The sequence below is a fragment of the Pelophylax lessonae genome (genome assembly GCF_965119305.1).
Source record: "Pelophylax lessonae genome assembly, chromosome: 13".
NCBI classification, from domain to species: Eukaryota; Metazoa; Chordata; class Amphibia; order Anura; family Ranidae; genus Pelophylax; species Pelophylax lessonae.
Window position 1 is genome coordinate 26,682,392 of NC_138780.1, and position 26,349 is coordinate 26,708,740.

The following is a 26,349-nucleotide window of genomic DNA, read 5'->3' on the forward strand; positions in this document are numbered from 1 at the left end:
CCTGGTGTGAGTCCAGGGGTTTCTCTCGTTCGGTGGCGAAAGCGGTTTGCTTTCCTCCAGACTGGTGTGGACCAGCGCCTTGCGTTGGCCACGATTAAGGGCCAGGTATCTGCACTGGCTATTCTTTTCCAGCGCCCTGTGGCATCTAATTCCTTGATTCGCAACTTTATTTAAGGTGTGCGTCACCTGGCCCCTCCCAGAAGGGAGCCCTTACCTCCATGGGACTTGACCTTGGTTCTGTCCGTGTTGCAGAGTTCCCCGTTTGAAAACATCAGGGAAATTTCGTTACCTATGCTATCTAAGAAGGTTGCGTTCCTGGTAGCGAACACTTCTGCTCGCAGAGTGTCGGAGTTGGCGGCGTTGTCTTGCTGCCCCCCTTACCTGGTGGTTCATATGGATAAGGTGGTCTTGCGAACCTAATCCGTCCTTTCTGCCAAAGGTGGTTTTGGATTTTCACCTCAATGAGGACATTGTTTTACCTTCGCTTTGTTCGAACCCTAAGCATCCAAAAGAGATTGCCTTGCATTCTTTGGATGTTGTCAGGGCGATCAGGGTTTACCTGTCGTCGACTGAATCCTTTCGGAAATCGGATTCTCTTTGTACTTCCTGAGGGTCCTCGGAAGGGTATGGCTGCGTCTGCGGCAACCATTGCCAAATGGATCAGACAGACCATTGTACAGGCCTATACGTTGCGGGAACGGGTTACTCCCTTCCCTGTCAAGGCGCATTCTACCAGTTCGGTTAGTGCGTCCTGGGCCTTCCAGCATCAGGCTTCGGTGGCCCAGGTGTGCAAGGCTGCAACTTGGTCGTCGGTGCACACCTTTTCCAAATTCTATAAAATTGATGTTCTGGCATCATCCGATGCCTCCTTTGGCCGCAAATTTCTCTGTGCGGCAGTGCCATAGGGAACCCTGGTTTTTGTACGGGTCCCTGGCTGTTGGGGTTGTTTTTCCCCATGGTTATTTGTTTTCCTGGTTTGTTGCTCATGTTGAGCCCTTTTTTGTTACCCAGAAGGTTTCTGTGCATATAAGGTTTCTTTCTCTGATGTGGGTACTGCGTTGCTTTTCTGGCGGTTGCATTGCCCACCCCTCATGTCTACACTGCTTTGGGACATCCCATTAGTGAAGACTGTGTGAATGGGTGTGGACTGTCGGAGGACGTAAGAGAAAACTGAATTTTTGTAAAATTCCTTTCTCGGAGTCCTCCGACAGTAGCCGCCCCGCCCTTCTTTTTGGGGGTTTTTTTCTACATTAATACTGCTTGCGACCAAACTGAGTTGGGATGGCTATTGCAGGGGGGTATACGACTAGGACAGCCCCCATGGGTGTGACTATGTAGATGAATTGTTCTTTTACAAGTCTTTTGCCTAGAAGCTCCTGCGGAGAGGAAGCAATACCCCATTAGTGAAGACTGTGTGAATGGGCGGCGACTGTCGGAGGACTCAGAGAAAGGAATTTTACAGTAAGATTTTACAAAAATTCCGCCATTTCTTCTTTAGGGTAATAAAAACTTTGAGGGTTGTTTTTTTTTTTTTTTTTTTTTAATTTGCTGTTTAACATAGTACACCTTTTCTTCCTTGAGCTTTGAGGAGAGCTTGGCTCACACAAAATGGCTAATTTGCTTAATTTTCTCCCCACAGGTGGAGGTTGGAGTAAACGAGAGAGAAGTAAGAGTTCGCGCCCAAGACCTGAGAAACCTCCTCCTGAACGTAAGATGCCATGCTGCGCTGGTTTAGTTTTTTTTGTGAATCCCTTGGCGCCGACTGCGCATAGATATGGCCCTGTGTAGACCACTTACTGTGCGGAGAGTAGGCTCCCAGTACAGTAGCTGGTGAGGATCGGTAAGCTGTCCGATGCATACTTGCCATCAGGATCATGTGACTGCTGTGACAGGCAATCACATGACACAAATGCCCAACTCTGGCACCAAGGGGTTAATTGGGTCAGTTTATTCTGATGTTCTAAAACTTGACTGGTTCAATAAAATAATCCGTTTGGGACATTAACCACTTGCCGACTGCCGCACGACTATTTACGTCGGCGTCGCTAGCCTGTAAGGGTTTTGGGAGCTAGGTCACGGACCCCCGCGCGTGTGCCTGGTGGACCCGATGTCCACCAGGCACTCGCGATAGTCCGTGACAGCGGGAGAAAGGCAGGCGGCTAGTGTAAACAAAGCCCCCTGTCAGTCTCCCCTGTGTAAAAATGGTGATGAAACGGTTCTACTATGTAGGACCGTTGATCACTGTTCTTACACATCAAGCCACAGCCAATCACAGTTAGAAACATGCCCCTAGGACACACTTAACCCCTTCCTCTCCAATACAGTTAACTCCTTCACTGCCAGTGTCATTTTTACAGTAACAGTGCATATGTATAGCACTGATTACTGTAGTAATGTCACTGGTAACCCCAAAAATGTCAGTCAAGGGTCTGATCTGTCCGCCCCAATGTCACAGTCCCGCAAAAAAATCGCAGATCGCCGTCATTACGCGTTAAAAAAATGACAAAAATCTTTCCCTTTGTTAGTAAATGCAATAACTTTTGCGCAAACCAATCAAAATACACTTTTTGCGATTTGTTTTTTTACCAAACATATGGTAAAAAAAAAATTGGTCTAAAATGTTAAATTTGGATTTTTACATTTTTTTGGGGGGAATTTCATATAAAAAAATGTGAAAAATATTATTTTTGCAAAATTGACGCTCTTTTTTTGTTTATAGCGCATGATCAAAAAATCGCACAGATGATCAAATACCACCAAAAGAAATCTCGGTTTGTCGGAAGAAAAGGATGCCAAATTCGTTTAGGTACAGCGTCGCACGACCGCGCCATTGTCTGTTAAAATCACGCAGTGCCGAATTGCAAAATAGGCCCTGGTCAGGAAGCGGGTAAAATCTTCCGGGGCTTAAGTGGTTAAAGTATTCTTACCTGCTTGCTCACAATGTACACGGAGTTGTTCACACACAGCCTAGTGTACAATTTCCGCTCTGCCAAAAGAAATGAACTCCCTCATATTGGTGGGCATGACTTTGTCCCGGGCTTGTCAATCAAAATGGTCAACAATGTAAATCTGGCCAAAGATGTCGGTGACTGTCAGGGGTGCTCATGGACACTGAATCGCTGGAGTGGAGGGGAGTATAGTTTTTGCTTTAATTGATGTTTGGTATGATTTGCAACTGCATTACATTTGCTCATCAACGGGTGTTCTTTCTGTCATTATTGCTGCTGTAATGGGCTGCCCTAGAATTCTTTACTGTTATGTTCATTGGTTCTGTTCCTTTCTTATCCCTATGTTTGGCAGGAAAATATCTGACTTGAATGCTGTCCCTGAAGTAGTTTTCACTTGATAAAAAATACTTTCCTTTTTCTTATTCAAAATGTTGCCAATAGTGATGACTAGTATCCTTCTTCTTTTCTAGCCCCGGTGGTAGTTAATAAAGCTGCACTGAAGTCTAAGATTGTAGCTGAATTTAGGGTAAGAATAAAATAGTTGTAAACATTTGAGGTCTCAAGTTATGTTTTATGCTCCTGATATAGATTTGAAATGCACTGGCAGATTTGTACATATCAATTTTATTCATATTTTATGTATGATTTTTGGTTATCAAAGACTGCTTTTATCCAGTGTGAGAGGGGGAGTTTAACGCCTAGCTGTTTTTGCATTTATCATTTGGGGCTCCCAGCAAGTTAGTAAAGAAAATAACAGCCAGGCTGCAATACCTGCCTTAAATAACTTTCCACCACAAATTATTTCTTTTTTGCCTCCATCTTAAGATTCTAAATTTTTCAAGTTGATGCTCAGCATCATTTTAACCTAGAAGATGGAGAACACATACTATGAAGGACATACTATGAATTAAAGGCGTCATGGCCACTCGCCCCTGAAGCACCCTTCATTAATTGAGAACATGATTGTAAATAGATTTTATGTTTATAACAAACATGTTCTTTTTACCTGCTCTGTGTAATGGTTTTGCACAGAGCAGCCCTGATCCTCCTCTTGGATCCCTAGCTGGCGCTCCTGGCAGCTCCTTTTCTTGATGTGCCACCTAGCGTGAGACACCTGTTGGCTCAATATTGACATAGCCATTGGTTAAAAATTAACCACTTTACCCCCAGCCACTGTGCTGCTACTGCGGCACAGTGGCTCGTTCCCGTCCAGCGACGTAGACCTACGTCGCTGGACTCCTCCCCCTGTAGGCGGCGCTTGCGCGCCACCGGAGGCGCGCTCCCGCTGTTTTCATTCACAGCGGGAGTCGGGCCAGGGGAGGAGCGGCGGCGATCGAGTGAGGAGATCCGCCCGCCTGTGTAAACAGAGCGGGCGGATCTCCTAAGTGACAGGGACTGACAGATCGGAGTGTTCAGCATAGCTGAACATCCGATCTGTCCTGTCACTCAGTCACCTCCCCCCCACAAGTCAGTAAGCACCAGGCATACATTAACCCCTCCCTCTCCAATAAAATTAACCCCTTCCCTGCCAGTGTCATTTTTACAGTAACAGTGCATATATATATAGCACTGATTACTGCAGTAATGTCACTGGTACCCCCAAAAGTGTCAAAAATGTCAGTCAAGGGTCCGATCTGTCTGCCACAATGTCGCAGTCCCGCAAAAAAAATCGCAGATCGCCGCCATTACTCGTTAAAAAAAAAAAAAAAAACACCAAAAATGACAGAAATCTTTCCCTTAGTAAACGCAATAACTTTTGCGCAAACCAATCAAAATACGCTTATCGTGATTTTTTTTTTTACCAAACATATGTAGCAGAAAACAAATTGGCCAAAAATTTAGAAAAAATTGATTTTTACATTTTTTGGGGGGGGGGGGGGATTTCATATAAAAAAATGTTAAAAATATTGTTGTTTTTTCAAAATAAACGCTCTTTTTTTTGTTTATAGCGCAAAAAGTAAAAATCGCACAGGTGATCAAATACCACCAAAAGAAAGCTCTGTTTGTGGGAAAAAAAGGACGTAAATTTTGTTTGGGTACGGCGTCGCACGACCGCGCAATTGTCAGTTAAAGTCGCACAGCGCCGAATCACAAAAAGTGGCCTGGACATAAGACAGCAAAATCCTCCGGTGGTAAAGTGGTTAAAACCCTACCTTTACAACCACTTGCTGAACACCGAATAGCAGTTTTACTGCTACAGGCGGCAGCTCAGTAGCTGAATGTTTTATAGCAGAAAGTGTTTTTTTTTTGTTTTTTTGTTTTTTTTTCAAAATAGTCTTTTTTTTTGTTAATGGTGCAAACAATACTGGTGACAAAGTACCACCAAAAGAAGCTCTATTTGTGGGGGAAAAAAATGATCATTTTTATTTGGGTACAGTGTTGCATGACTGCACAATTACCTGTTAAAGTAACGCATTGCTGCATCACAAAAAAAATGGCCTTGTCCTAAAGTGGGGTAAATCTTCCAGAGGTCAAGTGGTTAATCGTGTGTTCATGCAGAGCATTGTGTTCTGCACCTCCCAAAGACTGTCTGTTACTGGATAAAGTTGGGAGTGGAGGACAAGCCTGTGTGTCGCTTCACTAGTCAGAAGATATGGGAAAAAGTGCACTAATAGTGTGGATGGAGCCCAAGTAAATGCGGGAACTGCTTTACCTGCCAAATACACGCCTGCCTTACTTCGTAGCAGTTGGTCAGTTTACAGAGTAGGATTGGTCTTGTGTAAATTGTGCTATACTCTGTTTGAATGGACTGTTTATGAGCTTCTCTGCATTGCTCACACTACAATAAAATTTGCAAATGTAAAAATAGAGATAACATTTTTTTCATTTTTGTTTTTGCGAACAGCCCCAAGGTCTAATTGATGACTTGTTGAGTTACAAACGTACAGTGGATCATACAGATTTGAAGGAAAAGCAACTTTCAAGCATGAGGGTGGATGTGTGCAGCACAGAAACCTTAAAACGCCTAAAAGGTATTTCCTCTTCTGCCATAGTGATGTAACCTTTTTTCTTTGTAGTTTTTACTGTCATGACTGACTGTCATTTTATTTAAGATAAAGCTGGAGGAAAGAAATTCTCAAAAGACTTTGAAGAGGCAAGTTCAAAACTTGAAGAATTTGTAAGTCTCCTCGACAAGCAGGTGAAAAACGGTCCATCCGTAACTGAAGCGCTGGAAAATGCAGGAATATTCTATGAAGCTCAGTACCGGGAAGTCAAAGTTGTGGTGAATGTACGTATCCAATTACTAACTGCACTTGTATGACTAGAAAATAAGTTGCCCCTTAACGCTGGGTTCACACTGCTGTGCGGAGGGGCTCACAGCAGGGGTCAAGTGCGTCCCTGTTTTCCATTTCAGGGATGATTTGGACTAGTGTGAACACAGGACTTGTCAGGAGTAAGGACCTAGTTCCTTGCTGGGATCTCTGGGCCTGGCAATTTTTTCACTTTAAATGGATTTTTTTTTCCTCTGTAGTTCTCACAGGAACCAAAAAAAAAAAAAAAGCAAGCGCTGGGCTTGATAATATAGATAACTAGATAATATAGATCCTTAGGGTCCCCCCAGTCCAGCCAGGGAGTGTGCAGACTGCAGCTCCATGCTAGGTTGGCTGCGGCATGGTCCCACTGGACAGGGACTGGCCTGCGAGTTAAGCGTCCTGCATTTCCTCCTGGCTGCCGACACCCACAGTACGATGGAGTGGTGTCCTGTCCGGAGCGGTGCCCACCCTGTTCTTGATGTGGGAAGTAGCTGTCTTTCCCACCCCCCCCCCCCCCCCAGAGGTTTTTTGGGTGGACGTGGGCTGTGGCTGGTTATTTAGGCCAGTAATTACTATTGCCCCGGTGTCTTAAACTCTAACCGAGTGGGCGAAGCTTTTATGCCGGGAACTGGAGGGAGGACAGCTTCCCCCTGTCTTGCAGAGCTGGTGGACTGGTTGATCCAGGGGCTACAGTTTCTGTGATGCCTCTTTGGATGCGGCTCCTTTGATTTTACGGTTGTCTGTATCAGCAATGGTCCTAAAGCATATTGTCTGGCTGGAATGCTGGTCAGCGGACTAGACTTCACTGAACGAAAGAGAAAATAGGATTTCTGACTGGCCGTAAAATCAAGTTCTCTGATGTTCATTGACTGACACAGCAATGTGCCGCCGGTGACCGAGCAATCGACCTTTGGGAGGGGGCTGTACACCTGTTGGGGGCTCCTGCCAGGGTCCTGCTTCCTGCTGGGGATTCGGTGCTTTAGGGTTGCCCCAGGGAGCCGCGTGGTGCTGCCATTTTCTTTTGGCCTTCTGTGCTGTAGATCGGCGACCATGTTTGTGTAGCCTCTGTGGCTTTTTTTTCTTGTTTTTTTTTTTTTTTTTCTCATTGAATATAGCGGCGGCCATGTTTTCGTAGCTGTATGACCGTGATTTCGTGGGTGGGGAGCCCCTTCTCATTCCTGCAGTTTGCCTGGTGCTGTAAGTGTGATTGGTGGTGGTGAGATTTTCTCTCTGCTATAGCAGTGGTCGTGCTTTGTGCTGGACCCTGTGGGTGCCACCTGTGTGGTGGGGGTGTCCTTAAGCGGTGTTGTACACATTTTTTGTGTGGGTCACCCTCTCCTCTAATGGAGTCCCTGAAGCACATTTCCCCACCTGATCATCTCTGAGGCTGTGGGTCCCTCCAGGTCCCAACCATCGCTACCACGCACCTGGAATTCTCTGATAGTGAGGACAATTCCTCCACGTCTGTGACTGCGCACGTAAAGGCGCTGGTGGATGCACGGATTGTATCTGTGCGTGAGACTCTAAAGATGGAGGACGCAGCTGAAGCTGCGGCGGAGGCGCAGGTACCCTTTGGCACTCGCAAGCAAGCCACCCAGAGCGGCAAAGGTGTTTAGTTTCCCTGCCTATTTTGACAGAATTGCCGCTAAAGAGTGGGGACCCCATACGCTTAACTAGGCTTTGCCCCTATGAGGAGTCCCTTCTTAAGATGTGGACTGTGCCACCGGTGGTGGACCCTCTGGTTTCCAAATTGAACAAGGCAACCATGATTCCGGTTGAAGAGTACCTGGCCTTGAAGTGTCCGGCTGACTGGAAGGCAGAGGCTGTCGCCCGCCCTATGTACACTCTGGTTCGGCAATGAGGCCGGTATTCACCATTGCCCTAGTGTCACAAACTCTGACCGAGTAGCTTAAGCTCTTACGCCGTGACCTGGAGGGGGAATAGCTCCCCCCTGCCTTTGCCGAGCTGATGGACCAGCTGGTCCAGGGGCTGCAGTTTGTGATGCCTGTTTGGATGCGGTTCCACTGATGGGCTTGCGTTTCTGATTCTGCAGTGGTCCTTCGGCGTGTCTTTGCCTAAGTGCTGGTCTTCGAATCAGACTTCTAATAAGGCCTTGACTGATCTTCCTTTCAAAGGAGATCGCCTGTTTGGCACTACCCTGGATGACATCAATAAAGGTCTCACAGGGGGGGGGGGGGGTGGAAGAGAACTTTTCTTTCGCAAGAAACCTCGTCGCAGACGTGGGCCTTCCTTCTCAGCTCATAAGTTTTTCGTCTCTTAGGGTTGAAGCCAGAGGTCGAAACAAGGGCTCGAAGCCTTTCAAAGCCTCTTCAGGGGGATCCAAACCAACATTGTCTGGCAAGCCAAGATCGGGCTTCTCTCTCTCTCTCTCTCTCTCTCTCTCTCTCTCTCTCTCTCTCTATATATATATATATATATATATATATATATATATATATATATATATATATATATATACATACACACTGAGGGAGCCCCGTTTGGCAGGTACCACACACTTGATGTCCGCTGGCATCTGCCAATTGTGAGGAAAAGACACAGCTGCGATCTAAACAAGGCAGATCGCTGTTCTAACAGTGGGAAGGGATGGAATTTGTTTCCCTGCAAAGCAGGGAATAATATCCATTTCTTCCCCTAGTGAAGGCACAAAGTGTATGGCTGAAATTTGCACTGCACATGAGATCGCATGTAATTTAGGAGCAGTGCGCTCCGAATTACATGTGATCTCCATGATCACACTAATGTGAACCGGGGCTTATTCAGATTTTTCTTTACCAAAAATATGTAGCAGTATAAATATTGGCCAAAATTGATGAAATTTGTTTTTTCCAAAATTTGTCTTTTTATAGCGCAGAATATAAAAAAAAAAATGCAAAAGTGATCGGCACCAAAAGAAAGCTCTATTTGTGAGAAAAAGACAGACATTTTATTTTGGTTACAGTATTGCATGACTGGGCAGTTGTCAGTTAAAGTAACGCAATGCCGTATCGGAAAAAACGGCCTGGTCATAAAAGGGGTAAACCTTCAGGAGGTCAAGTAGTTAAAGCTTCTTTCATATGCACCTCTAAAAAAGCTTTTAATTCACATTTGAAGTCTGTGTTTTTTTAATGCTTTCTTCCAGCTACATTTACATAATTGACTAAGGGTCTGGTTAATCGTGCATGAATTTTACAATGCTTTAACCCAGGGTTAGGCAACCTTAGGTCTCCAGCTGTGGGGAAACTACAAATCTCATCATGCCGGTTATTTTCAACCTTGCAATGCCTGGATTCTCAAGACTGCCTACTCCTCCCTTGACTCCTTGTAAAGTCTTAAAATTAAATATTTTGGTGGGGTTTGCATAGCTAGTCAGTCTTAAGCCCTGTACACACGCAACGATTATTGGCCGACCAATCGTCCGTCTTTTGTCCAGAGTTGTGTTTTGTTGGTTGGAATGTGCTCTAGACTGCACACGAATTTTCTTGCCCAACAAAATTCTACTTCAGAAGTGATGTCATGTGTTGGGTTGCTTTCTTTGTGTTCTTTCTTCTCTGAGCATGCCCAGACTTGCTCATCAGATTTTTCCCTGTCGAAATCTGTACTGACTGCACAAAAATCGGCCGTGTTTTGATGGCGGTCAAAAATGTTATAGCCTGCACACCATATTTTTTTCGGCCGAAAAGTCGGAGTTGGTTGTCGGAAGCAACATACTAACAAGCCGAAAATTGGCAGATCGGTCGTCAGACGAAAATTCCCTGCCGATTTTTGACGCGTGTGTACGAGGCTTTAGGGTCCTTTCACAGGGGCTGTCCATATGTCCGTTTTTTCCTCCCATCCATTTTCAGATGAAAAACGGACATAATGTATGTCTATGGGATTGCGGACGTTAGCGGATGACCATCCGCTGACATCCGTTTTGCGTCTGTTCAGTTTTGTTTTTTGAGACGGAAGAGAACCCTATTTTTCTTCCGTTTAAAGAAAAAAAACGGAAAGGACGCAAAATCGGATGTCATCCGTTAACGTCCGCAATCCCATAGACATACATTATGTCCGTTTTTCATCCGCAAACGGATGAATGAAAAACGGACATACGGAACAGACCCTACAAAAGTGCATCCGTGTCAGTTTAAAAAAAAAAAAAAAAAAAAACTGAACTGACCGTGTGAAAAGACCTTTACTCATAGAGTTCTAAGTCTATTGTTACCTTTATTTTGATGGTTTTCCTATGTCCTTTTGCTCTTATCTGGCTGTTTTTTTTTTGTATCTATCTCTATTAAAATGTGTACTTCCCAGAGATGTATAGTCACTAAGTAGAACTACTTCACTACTGTACTTAAGTACCGAAAGGCGGTATCTGTACTTTCCTAGAGTAGAATTTTTTTCTCCTACTTCCACTTTTACTTCACTACATTTTTTCAATGATTTCAATACTTCTACTCCGATATTTCTTTTTTTTGTGCTGCATAGTTACTCGTTACAATTATAAAAATGACCACTGCCAGAACAGTAGATGGCAGGTTTCATGAAGCTCAAAACGTGTATTATCAGCGCATACGAAAATAAAAGCTACTGTATGTATAAATAAAAGCTGCATTTGAAATAATAAAAAACAATATGATGTTCAAACTTAACTTCTTTCTTTAATAACTACATAACACAGTACTTGTACTTTTACTTCCAGTACTTAAGTATTGCAAGTAGTTTTTTTAAAAATATTGCTACTCAAGTACAAAAAATGTTGAATACTTTAGTACTTCTACTCAAGTCACTTTTTGATTGAGCACTTCCACTTCTACTCGAGTCACTTTTTGATCGAGCACTTGTACTTTTACTCAAGTATGGGTTTCGAGTACTTTATACAACTCTGGTACTTTCCATTATGTTTTTGCTAATCTTTATAGGTGCATTGTGATAGGTGGAAAGGGTAATTAGAAAAAGGAGAAAAAGATGTATAACCTAAATCTCTGCTTATGTAACATTCAGACTCAGTGAATGCAAAACTGAAGAACACATTTTATTGGTAGAATGTCACTTTATGGCTTAACAAGAAGTACTGATAAAGTAGGGTTAGATTAGTATAGAAGCTATTTTCTAAACGGAGTCTGCGAGTTCCAGATATTGCGTCACTCATAGGCTTCCTTAGCCCTTCCGTTGTTAGTGCTCCATCCTTTCCCCCAGAGTGGCCTGAAAGTAGGTAAATATACAGATCTTTTCTTGCCAAGGTTAGTCAGAATAAGTGTGTTAAGAGGGGTAGGAAATATTTTTAAGAGTAGTTGGGGTTTGACTGAAATTCTACTTAAAAGTGGTTCTAAAGGTTGACTTTTTTTTTACCTTCATACATTTTGTGCAGTAAGGTAGAAAACCTTCAGTATGCAGCCCCCTCCTAATAGAGATGGGCTCAGGTGTGTTTGGGATCCTATTTCCAACCCACCTGCCCTATCCAGCCAGGAAGCCGACACTGCACACAGCTTATCACCGGCATTGAGATAGTTCTCGGTATGCAACTGCACAGACCAGGAAATGTCCCAATGCATGTGATTAGTGGTGTGCAGTGTCGACTTTGTGGCGGGATCGGGCAGGTGGGCTGGGACTTCAAACCTGCACACGCCTGTGCCTACTTTACCATCTAATACTTGCACAAGCCCAATCAGGATCCAGTGATGTGCACAAGAGCGGCTGCTCTCCTGGGTCTCTGCTCCTTCATTGTCTGAGAGACTGCAGTCGGAGCAATTGGCTCCCATTGCTATCAGCTCCAGCCAGTGAGGAGGGAGCAGGGGCAGGGCCGAGCCCTGTTCTCTGTGTATTGTGGATGCCCAGGGGCCCCTCGTGAATTAGCATGCATGAGTGCCCCCATAGCAAGGACCCGAGAAGAGGCAATTGGGCCTGCTCTGTGCAAAACAATTACACAGAGCAACTAATAAGATGTTTAAAATAAAATTAACCCTTTATTACTTTAACTTTGTTTCACTGTTTAATAGGGTGTACTATTGGACTGCTAAATTCCTGATTCCAAGGCTGTGTTTTGGAGAGGAATACACCATGCATGCAGTTTTTTGACATTTGTGGCACACCATGCATGCAGTTTTTATGACATTTCTGGCATCAAATGCCTTATGAAGAGAAAATTTAAGAGGTTAATTTGCATAACGTTAACAATGTTCATAAATGTGCATTCAATATGTACATGGGATACTTGGTCTGAAATGTATTTCTGCTGTCCATTCATGATGACCTGGTGGAATTGAGATTTGTTTTTAATTCTTAGTAGTGCCTAAGGCTGGTTTCACTCAGGTGGTCTCCATAATGCTCATCCACCTGCTCAGCAGAGGATCTCTCAGCTGATTGCCGCTGAGCAGGTGGATGGCCAGCCAATTTCTGCTATGCAGAGCGGACACAGACACAGCCCTGCAGTTCTCTATTGGGCTGTCAAAAACAGGAGTGCCTGTCCATTTCCATTGGACTGTCTCTCGATCTGCTAAATGGATCCCCAATCGGTTTGTTTTGATCTGATCGGGTGCCGGCGGACACGTGTTGCTAGTCTGATCAGGTCCGCCTGAAAAAACTGACAGGTGGACCTGATTGGAATGCACATGTGAAACCAGCCAAAGTAGGGTTGATTGTTAATAATTCCTGTAACATCACGTTTTTCACTTCATAACTTTTTTTTCTTTTCAAATTATATTTTTATAGGCCTATAAAACATTTGCTAACAGAGTAAATAATCTGAAAAAGAAGCTTGACCAGCTAAAAGCCACTCTTCCTGATCCTGAGGAATCCCCAGTGCCATCTCCTACCGTTGATGCGCCTTCTCCGACAGGCTCAGAGTCCCCTTTCCAGGGCATGGAGGGGGATGAAAGCCCGTTGTCTCCAGAGGTTGAGCCTATACCATCTGAATCTCCTGAGCCTCCCAAGGACAATCGCATTGTGGAAGATATGGAACTATCTGATGAGGATGCAGATGATGAAATAGCTGCGATTATCGGTAAGTGTTTTTTCCCCTCAGATGACTTGAACTTTGCAGGCAGCACAGTTGCTCAGTAGTTGGCACTGCTGTTCCTTTGGACTACCACTACTTCTCAGTCTGTATAGAGTTTGCATTACCTCTCCACGCTAGTGTGGTGTTCCTTTTTCCATACAGCTAGGTTAGTTGGCTTCTGGCTGGTGTATATATATGATTTGAGTTGATTGTGGTACAGTGGTTGTGTAGAACTTCAGAAACACGCTCTAAAAAAATAGGCTTTTTATGTTCTGTGTGAAATCTTGGGGGCTGACTGGATCCATGGGATGTTACAGAAGTCCTTTTGTATGCATTTCTCTTTTGTTCATTGACACACAGCTCATATTTATAACCATTGGGTTATACTGTCCCCTACAGGAGTAGGACATTAGGCAGAAAAGAATTCTAGCTACACCCATGGGCAGTCCCAGGGGATATACTCTCTCTGCTAGAGCCACTGTTTTTTTTTCTGCCTAGTCTGAAGTAAGGACCCAGTTTCTTACTGGCATCTCTGGTCTTGGCAATTTTTTTTCCCTGTGAGATCGACAATCAACTGCCAGACTGGGCGATGGGCTGGATAATCTAGATCCAGTGGTCACCCCAGTCTGACCAGCGAGCGCACGCAGACCTCAGCTCCGCGTTAGGTTGGCCACGACATAGCAGCACTGGACGGGGGCTGGCTTGCGAGTTAAACGCCTTCCGAGGTCGCATACTACAAGGTCTCGGCCCGAGTCGCAGTGGTCCTCCTGGCCGACAGCCCCCCACTTAGATGGCGAGGGGTTCTGTCTGGAGCAGTGCCCGTCTGGTTCCTGGTATGGTGAGTAGCTGTTGTCGTTCCCCCCCCCCCCCTCCCCCTGGAGGGTTTTTGGGGTGAACAAGGGCCCCTCCATGGGACAGTTGGACCCCTGGGCTCCCCTCCTTTCCGTCAGGCACCCCCCTTCAACTGTACCCCATCCTACTCCCCCACCAAGGTGGCTTTTAGGTGACGGGCTAGAAAAAGACCCCTCTCCTGCCTCATCAGATCCTGAATCTGATTTGGCCACTGCGGACGTGGGTCATCCTTCTGGGTCTGCGACCACGCGCCCGAAATCTCCTGATAGTGAGGATGATTCCTTTATATCTGCAACCACGCACGAAAAGGTGCTGGTGGACGCACTGATTTTATCTGAGCGTGAGACCTTTAAGATGGAGGATGCAGCTGCGACGTATGCGCAGGTTCCTTTTGGCTCTCACAAGCCATCCAGAGCGACAAAGGTGTTTCCTTTCCCAAGTCTATTTTGACAGAATTGTAGCTAAAGAGTGGGGACAACCAAAGCGTCCCCTTGGGGTCCCTAAGTGATTTACTAGGGGTTACCCCTTTGCGTAGTCCCTTATTAAGACGTGGACTGTTCCACCGGCGGTGGACCCTCCGGCTTTCAGATTGAACAAGAAGGCAACCATGATTCAGGTTGAAGGGTCCCCGACCTTTAAGGTTCCGGCTAACAGGAAGACGGAGGCTGTGGCCTGCAATATGTACACTCTGGCTGGTTTGGCACTGAGGTCCTTTTTTACCATTGCCCTGGTGTCATAAACTCTGACCGAGTGGGCTAATCTTTTACGCTGTGACCTAGAGGGAGAACCGCTCCCCCCTACCTCTGCTGAAGTGGCGGAACAGCTGGTCCAGGGGCTGCAGTTTTTCTGTGATGCCTCTTTGGATGCGGCTCCCCTCATGGTGCGACTCTGTTTCGCCAGTGGTCCTTTGGTGTGTATTTTGGCTCAAATGCTGGTCTGCGGACCATACTTCTAAAAAGGCCTCGACTGATCTCCGCTTTCAAGGGGATCGCCTTTTTTTGGTGCTACCCTTACTGACATTAAAGGTCTCACAGGGGGAAAGAGTACCTTTCTTCCACAGGCTACTAAGGGCAAGGACCCTCGCCATAGATGTGGGCCGCCCTCTGCGCATACTTTTTTTTTTTTTTCGTCCCTCAGGGTCGACTGACAAGGCCTCAAAGCCTTTGGGGCCCACTTCCGGAGGATACAAACAAACCTTGTCTTGCAAGCCAAGATCGGGCTTCTCCAGACCCATGGACAATGCTCCGTCTGCATGAAGGTGCACCCTCACCCGTATCGGGGATGGGTGGATGTCTTTGCTGGTTTCGGGTCTGTGGACTTCTCTGGTACAAGACAAGTGGGTCCATGAAGTCATTCGGTCCGGCTACAAGACCCAAGTTTTGCTCTTACCCCTTGGCAAGGTTTTTTCCTTCCAACTTGCGCTTTTCCCCAGACCACTTACAGGGTCTGGGAAGGTAAAAGGTCTGTTACTTCAAGGGCTGATTGTCCCGATTCTGACATCGGAATGTTTTCAGGGTTTTTATTCAAATCTGTTCACAGTTCCCAGGAAGGAAGGCAAGGTGTGTCCAATCCTGGACCTCTAGGCACTAAGCTGCTTTGTGCTTGTGCAGAAGTTCGGAATGGGGGTGGCATCCCTACATCGGGGTGATTTTCTTTCCTCTACCAACATCAAGGACGCCTACCTTCACATTCCAATATGTGCCGGTCACCAGCGCTTCCTCTGCTTTGCTGTGGGAGCGAAGCATTATCAGTTTGTGGCATATTACCCTTTTGGTCTCGCCTCTGGTCTTCACAAAAGTGTTAGCCACCATGCTCACATTGTTAGGCCAATGGGGGATCGCTGTAATGGGCTACTTGGACGACTTTCTGTGAGCTGAGTCTCCTACTGCTCTGGTGGAAAACCTGGAGATCACCATACGAACTCTGAGGGGGTTTGGCTGGATTATGAAGTTTGCTCTGGTTCTGTCCACAAAGCTGGAATATCTGGGTCTGGCTCTGGACTTGGCATTAGCCAGAGTGCTTCTTCCTCGGGACAAACTCCAGTAACTGCAGGCTGCCATTTGTTTCCTGCTGTCCAAAATGGTCATCCTTCTGGACTTGCATGCAGTGCTGGGCCTGGTGGTGTCTACCTTCGAGGCGGTTCCATTTGCATGGTTCCATACGAGGCCCCTGCAAAGGTAGATTCTGGCCAAATGGGACAGTACTCCTCCGCAGTCTCTCAACAATCAGATCCGGCTTAGCCAGGAAACAAAATATCCCTGATATGGTGGCTTTGTTCTCCAGTGCTTGGGCAAATCCTTCCTCCCCTTTTATTGGACAGTGGTCACTACGGATACCAGCCTGTCCGGCTGGGGGAGGCGTGCTCGACAAATTCTGCTCGGGATCTGGACACAGAGTCCAGGCTACTGATCAATGTCTTGGAACGACAAGCAATCAGACACTGCCTGGACGGATCATCTTCAGGGTTGTCCAGTTCACGTTCAATCAGACAATGCCATGGCTGTGGCTTATGTTAATCACCAGGGGGGCACAAGAAGTGTCCTGGTGGCTCTGGAGGTAGCTGGCATTCTAAGGTGGGCAGAATGGGTTGGTTCATTCCAGCCCTCTCCACTGTACACATTCCCGGGGTGGAAAACTGGCAGGTGGATTACCTCAGTCGGCAGGCGTTGGACCAAGGGAGTGGTCCCTTCATCCGGAGGTGTTTTCATCAGTTGTTTCTCCGGTGGGTCATTCCCAAAGTGGATTTCTTGGCGTCCCGGTATATTAGATGTAGAGGTTTGAAGCTCGGTCATGGCATCCTCTGGCAGAAGCCACAGGTAAGCTGGTGGCCCTGTGCAGTCAGTATCGTCTGATTTTACGCCTTCCCTCCTCTCAAGCTTCTGCCAAGACTTCTACGCAGGATCGAGGTAGAAGGGATTACAGTCATCTTAGAGGCTTCGCCGGACTTGGTACGCCTATCTGGTGCAGCTTGTCGTCGACGTTCCTTGGAAGCTTCCTCTCAGGGTGGATATGCTGTCCCAAGGACCAATCTTGCTTTAGTCGCTGACTTTGATGGCTTGGCTGTTTGTCTAAGTTTGTAATTCCAAACGCTGTTAAAAGCTAGGAAATCTTCTTCTAGAAAGATTTATCATCGTATGTGGAAGATGTACATTGCGTGGTTTGAGTCTCTTGGGGTTCTTCCTCTTTCTTTTTCGGTGGCTCGGAACTTGACCTTCAACAGAGGTTGAGGAAAAAAAAAAACTGGCCTTGAGTACTATCAAGGGCCAGGTGTCGGCCTTAGCGGTCGTCTTTCAATGGCCCTTGGCCACATGCTCCCTGGTGCATACTTTCTTCAGGGTGGTTGGCACTTGGCTCCTCCATTGCGGTCTCTGTTACTGCCTTGGGACCTCAATTTGGTGCTCTGTCCTCCAGAAGCCTCCCTTTGAGAATCTTCGGGAGATTCCCCTGCTTACGCTGTCCCAGAAGGTGGCCTTTTTGGTGGCTATCACCTCTGCGCGCAGGGTGTCGAAATTGAAGAAGTTATATTATCCTATTTAATTTATTTGGTGGTTCATAGAGAGAGTGGTTCTTTGCCCCTGTCCGTTGTCCCTTCCAAAGGTTGTCTCTGATTTTCATTTGAGTGAAGACATTGTGTTGCCTTCCTTGTGTCCCAGGCCAAAAACATCTGAAGGAAATCGCTTTGTATGCCTTGGATGTGGTCCAGGTGATTAGGGTGTACCTGGCAGCTACGGAGTCTCTAGGAAAACAGATTCCCTATTTGTGCTCACGGATGGGCATTGGAAAGGGTTTTCTCCTTCCCCTGCGACCATTTCCAGATGTATCACAGACCGTGGTCCTGGCCTATTCCATCAAGGGTCAGGTTCCTCCTTTCTCTGTCAAGGCGCATTCTACTCTGCCCCTCAGTGCCTCCTGGGCCTTCGGTCATCAGGCGTCAGTGATGCAGGTTTGCAGTGCCACCACCTGCTCGTCGGTGCACACTTAAAGGTTCTCTAAAGTGGATGTGTTGGCATCTGCAGATGCTTCTTTTGGCCGCAAGGTTTTGCAGGCTGCTGTTTAGAGGACCTGGTCCTCTTTGAGGGTGTATTTGTTTTTTTCAGGTGGCCTCCAGTCGCTTTGGTTGAGCCTCCTGTTTACCTGGTTGGCTACAGTTTAGCCTTCCCACCCCTCATGTTTAACACTGCTTTGGGAGGTCCTAATGGGTATGATCAGGAGCTGTGTCCATGAACGAAAGAGAAAATGAGATTTGTGACTTACTATAAAATCCATTTCTCTGATGTTCACACAACACCCACCGCTCTGTGGAGTTGTAATTCTTCTGACACTGCTTGTAACAAAACTGAGTATATGTATGATTTTCTTAATTTCTCTCAATTTCCTTTTACTTGACTCTTCAGTCACTTCCACATTTGGCCATTTAAGATACCTCCCCCCCCCCCCCCCCCGTACCTTTTTTTAGTGAGATTTACCTTCACTTCCTGTCCCATAACCAAAACGTGTAGTGTGAAAATTCCTCTAAATTAACCACTTTCTGCCCACTAACATTTACTGCTAGCGGCCAACACAGCAAAGTACTGGTATGTTGCTAGCCACTTCATGTTTGTTTTTGGCATATGTGTGCATGCCCCCTGCTGATTTGTGGACACTGCACGAGTTTGTCAGCAAGTTACAGTTCTTGGCTGTATACCTGCTGATAGGCAGTGGCCAATCACAGTAGGGAGTTCTGTTTTACAAACACACAACAGCGATCTGGACTGTTTGTTCTCCCTGAAAACAACTGAGTTCAGGGATTAAAGACAGCCAGATCCTGTGAGTAAAAGTGGCGCACATACACAGTTAACCCCTTAATTGCGTTTCTAATCACCCCTTTAATCCATTAGTGTCATTTTGTACAGTATTATCACTGATCACTGTAGTATTGTCACTAGTGACTTCAGTGTTTCTAAACCCACAACAGTAAAATCAGTCTGTATATGCAGTAAAGCATGATTATTATACTCACTATGGAACCTAAGGGGTTAATCTGCATTGTTTAAAAAGGCTGTGTTCGATCCTGGCTTCTCTGATCCTCTCCTTCCACTGACTCCTAATTTCATAAGTCTATTGAGTCAGCTGCACATGTTCAGTTTGGTGTGCATGTCGAGGTTTTTTTTTTTTTTTTCTTGGGTGGATGCATGTGATCAGCACAGGGCCAATCGGCCCTGTCCAGACACAGGGTCAGGTGTCTTGCAGTCTCATAGGTCAGTCAAAAAAACTCCTCCTCCAAACTTTAACCAGTGTTGTGACTTCTATTAGTGTCCAGTCAAAGGCTGCTCTAACTGTTGATGAGAAAAGGTATTAAGCAATTTATATTTACTAAAATGTATTGCATTTCCATGTAGTGTGGGAGACCAGATATTGTGAATGCGGGGCCCTGGGTTTAGTAACACTTTAATGTCCCTTCCAGACAGTGCTATTGCCTGCCACACTATCAGTCCCACTGTAACTCGCTGATCACTGCCATTACTAGTATAGCAATGAAATTAACAATAGGCACGTCCATTTTATAACCAAATCATTAATGAAATCAATATAGGTTAGTGAACGTTGCCCCCCTTTAAGTGCAATACCACTTATGACCTCTAAATATTCCAAGATAAGGTTTGGCGCTATCAGTGTTCAAACAAACGTATACAGATTCCTTAATCCAGTAATTCTTAGAAGTTCAAAAAATATGCAAATATAAATGAAAGTGTGACATTAAAGTCCAGAATAAACTCTTTGAAGTCCCACTCCAGTGTTTGCAGAAGGGGCAAAAATCCATGCTCTTATTAAAAATACTCTTTATTGCCCAGTGTTTCACCTCAAATGACAAACCAATGCACTCACCATAATTCTATGACTCCTTTTAAAAAGGTCAGAAGTGCTTAATCCTAGGGTTTTCACCCATATTACAGCTGGTGGATAGTATGGTGACGCTCTTTCTTCATAGATATGTTACTGGGGGTAACACTACTACTTCCTCTCATAGAATACCCGTAAACAGCAAAAGGACAAAGTGAACTCATAGTGCGATATTGATTTAAAAATTATTCAGACAAAAGCTAAAATCTGTACACTACCATTTGTTGGTGCCCAGTCTCTCGGCACCAATACAATCTGTATACCATTCCTCCTACTGGAACCAGCGTAGGTTCCAATTGCCAGAAACGTAAATGACATCACTGCGCAGGTTTGTACCACATTTACTGGATATTGCACGCGTTGCTGCATCTGTCGATGGACGATAGAGAAAATAAGATTTTTTGTAAGATCTTACCGTAAAATCTTTTTCAATGATGTCCATCGACAAGACGCAACACCCGCTCCTCTGTATGGGGATGGTTCTTTTGTCTTCACTGCTTGCAACTAAACTGATGTGCTGGGCTGTGGCAGTGGGGGTTATGCCTGGAGGGACAGCCCCGAGGGGTTGTCAAGTTTTGTATTAACGTACTGCCTAGACTACTCCTGCAGGTGGCAGCATAACAGCTCAGCTCATGGAGATGAGGCTGCATCTGTCGATTGACATCAGAGCAAGAGATTTTACGGTAAAATCTTATTTTTCCACCTACTTTGACAAAATTGTCGCGAATCGGTGACCAAAACTCAATATGTCAGTGTCTAAGTGTTTTCGCTAGGTGATATCCCTTTGAAGAGTCCCTCTTGAAGAGTGGAAAGTCCCACCTGTGGTTGATTCCCAGGTTTTCAGGCTGAATAACTCCACTCGAATTCCGGTGGAGAAGTCTCCGGCTTTTAAAGAGCCCTTTGACAGGAGAGCCGAGACTTTGGTCCGCCACAATTTACTGTGGCCGGTTCGGTTCTTAGGCCGGTTTTAACCATAACATTGGTGTCCCAGACTTTAAACGGCGTGGGCAAAGCTTTTGTGCCAGGATCTGGAGGGGGGAACAGCTTCCCCCTGTCCTTGTGAGCTGGCGGACCAGTTGGACCAGGGGTTGTAATTTTGTCTGTGGTGCCTCTCGATGCGGCTTCATTTTGTTTCTTGGCTGTCTGTAACAGCAGTGGTCCTTTTGGCGCATGATATGGCTGAAACGCTGGTCTGCGGACTAGTCTTCAAGAAGGCCTTAACTGTTCTCCCCTTTTGGGGGATTGCCGGTTGGAACTTCCTGGATGATAACATTAAGGGTCTTACAGTGGGGAAGAGTAATCATCTTCCACAGGTTGCCAGGGGCAAAGAGTCTCGTCAGACGTGTGGACCCTTTTTTTTTTTTTTTCGGTTCATTTGCAGGCTTTCGGTCCCTCAGGATCTCAAGATAAAAGATTTAAGTCTGTCAGGATCTCCAGAAGTTCCAAGAGGACTTTGTCTGGGAGCGGGTTCTTCCAGACCTGCAGACAAGCTCTCTTCTGCCTGAAGTGGCACCTTCCCCTGTGTCTGAGGTGGGGGGCCGTCTTCACTTCTTTCCGGACCCATGGACCTCGCTGATTTTCAAGACAGCTTGGTCCACGAGCTGATCCAGTCCGGCTTCAAGATCGGGTTTCGGTCTTATCCTGCAACGTGGTTTTCTCTTTCCTTCCAATCTCCATTTGTCCCCACACTGCCTGCAGGGTCTCTTCGGGGCTGTGCAAGACTTTATACTACAAGGGGTAATTGTCCTGGTTCCAAAATTGGAAGGTTTTTCAAGGTTTCTAGTCAAGCCTGTTTACGGTTCCCAAGAAGAAAGACAAGGTACATCAAGTCCGGGACCTGAAGGCTTTTAGCCGATTGTGCGGTTACAGAAGTTCCGAATGGAGTCCGTTCGTACAGTAGTGGCTTCTCCATCAAGGAACGCTTCCCTTCATATTCCAGTAGATGTCGGTCATTAGCGTTTCCTCCGCTTGCCGTGTGTGAGGGGCATGATCAATTCGTGGCATTACCCTTTGGTCTCGCCTTAGCTCCTCGGGTATTCACAAAAGTGTTGGCTCCGGTGTTGGCATTGTAGCGGCACCGGGGGATTGCGGTACTTGGTACCTGGATGGTCCTCTTCTGCGAGCAGAGTCTCTGACTTTTCTAAAGGTTAACATAGAAATTACTGTGTGGACTCTGTAGGAGTTCAGTTGGAAATTGAACTTCCAAAAATTTGCTCTGGTTCCGTCCACAAAGTTGGACTATCTGGGTCTGACTCTGGACTGGGTGTTTTTTGTTCCATGGGAAAAAAACTCCAAAGCTGCAGGATGCAACACGGCTTCAGTAGGTCTTCTTTCAGGACTTGCATGTGGACACTGTGCCTGATGGTGTCTACCTTCGAGGCAGTTCCGTTTGCACAGTTCCACTATAGCCTCTGCAAAGGGAGATTCTTGCCAAGTGGGATAAGGATCCCCACAGTCTTTAGATAATCTGATCCTGTTGAGATGGGATTTGAGAGGGTCCCTGATATGGTGGCTTTGCTCTCCTGTGCTTCAGCAGGGGGAAATCTTTCCTTCCTCTGTACTGGACAGTGGTCCCCGCGGTTGCCAGCCTGTCTGGGTGGGGAGGTGTTTTGGGCACGGATATGCTCAAGAGGTCTGGACTCTGGGGGAGACAAGACTACCTATCAATGTACTGGAACTTCGGGCAATAAGATTTCTGGCTCATTGGACATGTTGTCTTCAGGGGTGCCAGGTAAGGATTAGACAGTGCCACGGCCGTGGCGTATGTCAATCACCCTGGCGGCATCGGGAGTTAGCCGGCATTCTAAGGTTCACCTGTGTCTCCGGTGGGGGGGGGGGGGCTGGGTGACTCCCGAGGTGGACGGGGGCTGGGTGACTCCCGAGGTGGACCTGTTGGCCTTGCATCTCAGCAAGAAGGTACAGAGAATTGTGGCTAGTTCTCGTGATCCTCTGGCGGACATCACACATTGGTTGCTCCTTGGGGCCAGTATTTTCTGATACAAGTCTTTTACCCATTAAAACCTCTGCCATGCCAGGTCTCCTGCGAAGGATCGAGGAAGAAGGGATCTGGTCATCCTAGTGGTTCCAGACTGGCCTCTTCAGTCTTGGTATGCTGATCTGGTACAGCTGGTCGCCGATGCCCCTTGGAGACTTCCTCTCAGAGAAGATGTATTGGCCCAAAAGCCAATCTTCCATCCTGCTTTAGTCACTGGCTTTACCTGCTTGGCTGTTTAAAGCCAGCTGTTAAAGGATAGCAGGGTGTCTGAATCCGTGATTCCCACGTTGTAAAAAGTCTACCTCTAGGAAGATTTACCATTGTGCTTGTAAGATGTACATTGCGTGGTGTGAGTCTCTTGGTTTCTTGCCCGTTCCTTTTCGGTGGCTCGGATTTTGGCATTCCCCCAACGAGTTGTTGAGCAGCGCCTGGCCTTGGGTACCTTGTCGGTCTTCGTTTTTACCGTCCTATGGCTACGCATTCTTTGGTTTGCACCTTTATTCAGGGGGTACTCAGTCAGTCGTTTCTCATACATCCGCTCTTGGAGCAAGAAATGTATAAAGATTGGGACCATCCTGACAGGATTTTTGTTCCTCCCAAAAGGTTTTCATTATTGTATGCTATGGAGGAAAGAGTTTAACATGTCCTGTGGCCCAGGTTTTTAAAAATCCAGCACAGAAGTTGGAATCTTTATTGAAAGCCTCCGTTGTGGTTGCAGGTTCTGCGATACAATCAGCAGTAGCATCCATAGGAGTTTTGTCAATCTTTGAAAGACTGTATGAAGCGAGTGGCCAAGACAGTTCCTTCTCAAGGAGAGTCTGTGGAAGATCTGGCAGATCTACCTCGCACTTTGTTTTGCAGTGGATGCTCTTACAGACTCCATAAGGCAAATGTCACGATTTGCTCTATCAGTGCATATGCGGAGAATCCTTTGGTTAAAAAATTGGTTTGCGGAATTACCATGTAAATTACTGGCTGGCTTCACTTTTCAGGTAGTACGCCTATTTGGTGATCTGGATAATTATATCCAAAAGACCTTGGGGGTGGAAGAGTATGTTGCTACCCGTAAAAAAGAACATCAACCTTCCTCCTTTCAAAATCCCCAGTACTCCTAATGCCAGTGCTTCTACTTCCAGACATTGGCGACAGCCTTAACCATCTGGATCCGAAACCAAGCCTTCAGGGCAGGGTCAGAAAAAGCCCAGAACCCAGAAATCAGCCAAGTCTTCTATTAAGCCCTCTCTGTGAAGAGGCGCCCCCACTCACGCAGTTCTCAAAGGTTTGGGTGGAATTGATTCAAGACAACTTGGTTATCTCCACCATTTCACAGGGGTACAAACTGGAATTTCGGGTATTCCCATATCCCCGGTTTAGAAGGTCAAGTTTACCGACAGATGCCCTAAAAAGGTAGTCTTTCTGGCATGGGACAGCTGAAGGCTCAAAAAGTGACAATAGAGGTTCCGGAGGACGAAAAGTTCAAGGGTTTACTCAAACCTGTTCATAGTCCCCAAACCAAACAGGGATGTGAGACTTATTCTGGATCTCAAAGCTTTAAACCAGGTTCTGAACGTTCATACTTTACAGATGGAGTCAATTCGTTCAGTCGTAGCCTTCCTGCGGGGAGAGGAATTTCTAGCATCCATGTACATCAAGGATCCTTCACTTTGCAATAGAGAACCGTCATTTTCAGTTTGTGGCCCTGCCCTTTGGGTTAACCACAGCTCCAAGAGTTTTCACAAAGATCCTAGCTCCAGTATTGGCGGTTCTAATTATAGGATAGCTGGACAATCTCTTACTAATAGATTGATCGGCTTCGGCTACAAGCCAAAATGTCCATCACAGTACAGTTCTTCGAACGTCTGGGTTGGTTACTGAACTTGATAAAGTCAGCATTACAGCCAGTTAAGCGTCTGGAATATCTGGGTCTTCTTGTGGACACAGCACAGGCAAAGATATTCTTGCCAGCAAGAAAGGTTGCAGACATGAAGGATCAGGTTCGGTCCGTAGTAAGGCTGAGATATCCTTCTATACGTCTTTGCATGAGGTTATTGGGGAAAATGGTGTTTGCATTGGAGGCAATTCTCTATGCCCAATTCCCTGCCAGACCCTTACAGAACAACATTCTGTCTGCCTGGTCCAGAAAGGTTCAGTTTCTGGACCGATATATGCCTCTGGTACCAAGAGTATGTCCGTCTCAATTGGTGGTTGTTGACCAGAAATCTGGAGAAAGGGAAATCCTTTCTTCCAGTGACTTGAAAATGAGTCACTACAGAGGCCAGTCTCTCCGGCTGGGAAGCAGTTCTGGAGGAAGCCACTGTCCAGGGGAAATGGTCTGGAGTAGAGAAAAGTCTCCCCATCAACATTTTGGAAATCCGAGCAGTCAGTCGGGCTTTGAAATTCTGGACGTCCAGGCTTCGGGGTCACCCTGTCAGGGTACAATCCGACAATGCCACGGCTGTGGTTTATATCAACCATCAAGGAGGCACAAAGAGTCGGTCAGCCCAGAAAGAGGTGGACTTCATCCTGTCTTGGGCAGAGAAGTTTGTGCCATGCCTGACGGCAGTTTTTATTCCGGGAATGGAGAACTGGCAGGCAGACTTTTTGAGTCGTCAACAGATGTTTTGGGGGGAATGGTTCTTACATCCCAAGATTTTTCATTCACTCTGCCTACGCTGGGGGGGGGGGTGGGACAGGTACCAGGCATAGATCGGTTGGCATCCAGGTTCAACAAAAAGTTGAAGAAATTTGTGTCAAGGACCAGGGATCCACTCGCAGTCAGAGTGGATGCTTTGGTGACTCCTTGGGCGGAGTATTCCCTGTGATATACCTTTCCTCCGGTGCAGCTGATACCGTGTCTATTGTGCAGAATCCAGCTAGAGGGGAAACCAATGATTCTGGTAGCTCTGGCGTGGCCGAGGAGGTTTTGCTTTGCACAAATCCAAAGATTGGCAGTGACGAGGCCTTGGGCCCTTTCCATTGCGTCTGAACCTACTCTCTCAAGGTCCGATATTCCACCCTGCTGTACCGTCTCCAAAATTGACGGCTTGGCTATTGAAGCCTTAATCTTGAAGGAGCGTGGTGTATCTGGCCTTGAAGTTCATACACTGATCGCTTTAAAACCAGTCTCAAACATTTATTACAGAGTCTGGAAATCCTACATTGCCTGGTGTGAGGCCAGGAAATGTCATGCCCACAATTATATCATCGGGAGAATTCTAGCTTTTCTTCAAGCAGGAGTAGATATGAAGTTAAAAATTAGTTCATAAACACTTATGCAATTATGCACAGGATAATCAATTTGAAATAAATAATTAGTGTGTAAATATAAATAAATATTCAGCGGCACGTCAAACGAGCAGAAGCTCAAAGTATGAAGACCGCACCCTAAAACTAAAATCTAGTGATTGGCAATCAAATATTTGCAAAAAATAAATCTGTGTGTAT

At 46.1% G+C, this 26,349-nt stretch overlaps 1 protein-coding gene across 1 annotated transcript in view; it reads left to right on the forward strand.

Annotated features, from left to right (window-relative positions):
• The window catches only part of RPRD2 (regulation of nuclear pre-mRNA domain containing 2), a 159,812-nt gene that overhangs the window by 116,734 nt on the left and 16,729 nt on the right, over window positions 1-26,349 (forward strand). Inside the window, exons 4-8 of the mRNA XM_082275516.1 lie at window positions 1,640-1,708; window positions 3,419-3,474; window positions 5,794-5,920; window positions 6,002-6,177; window positions 12,893-13,184. Of these exons, the coding sequence (XP_082131642.1) occupies window positions 1,640-1,708; window positions 3,419-3,474; window positions 5,794-5,920; window positions 6,002-6,177; window positions 12,893-13,184 (720 nt within the window). The remainder of the gene's footprint in view (window positions 1-1,639; window positions 1,709-3,418; window positions 3,475-5,793; window positions 5,921-6,001; window positions 6,178-12,892; window positions 13,185-26,349) is intronic.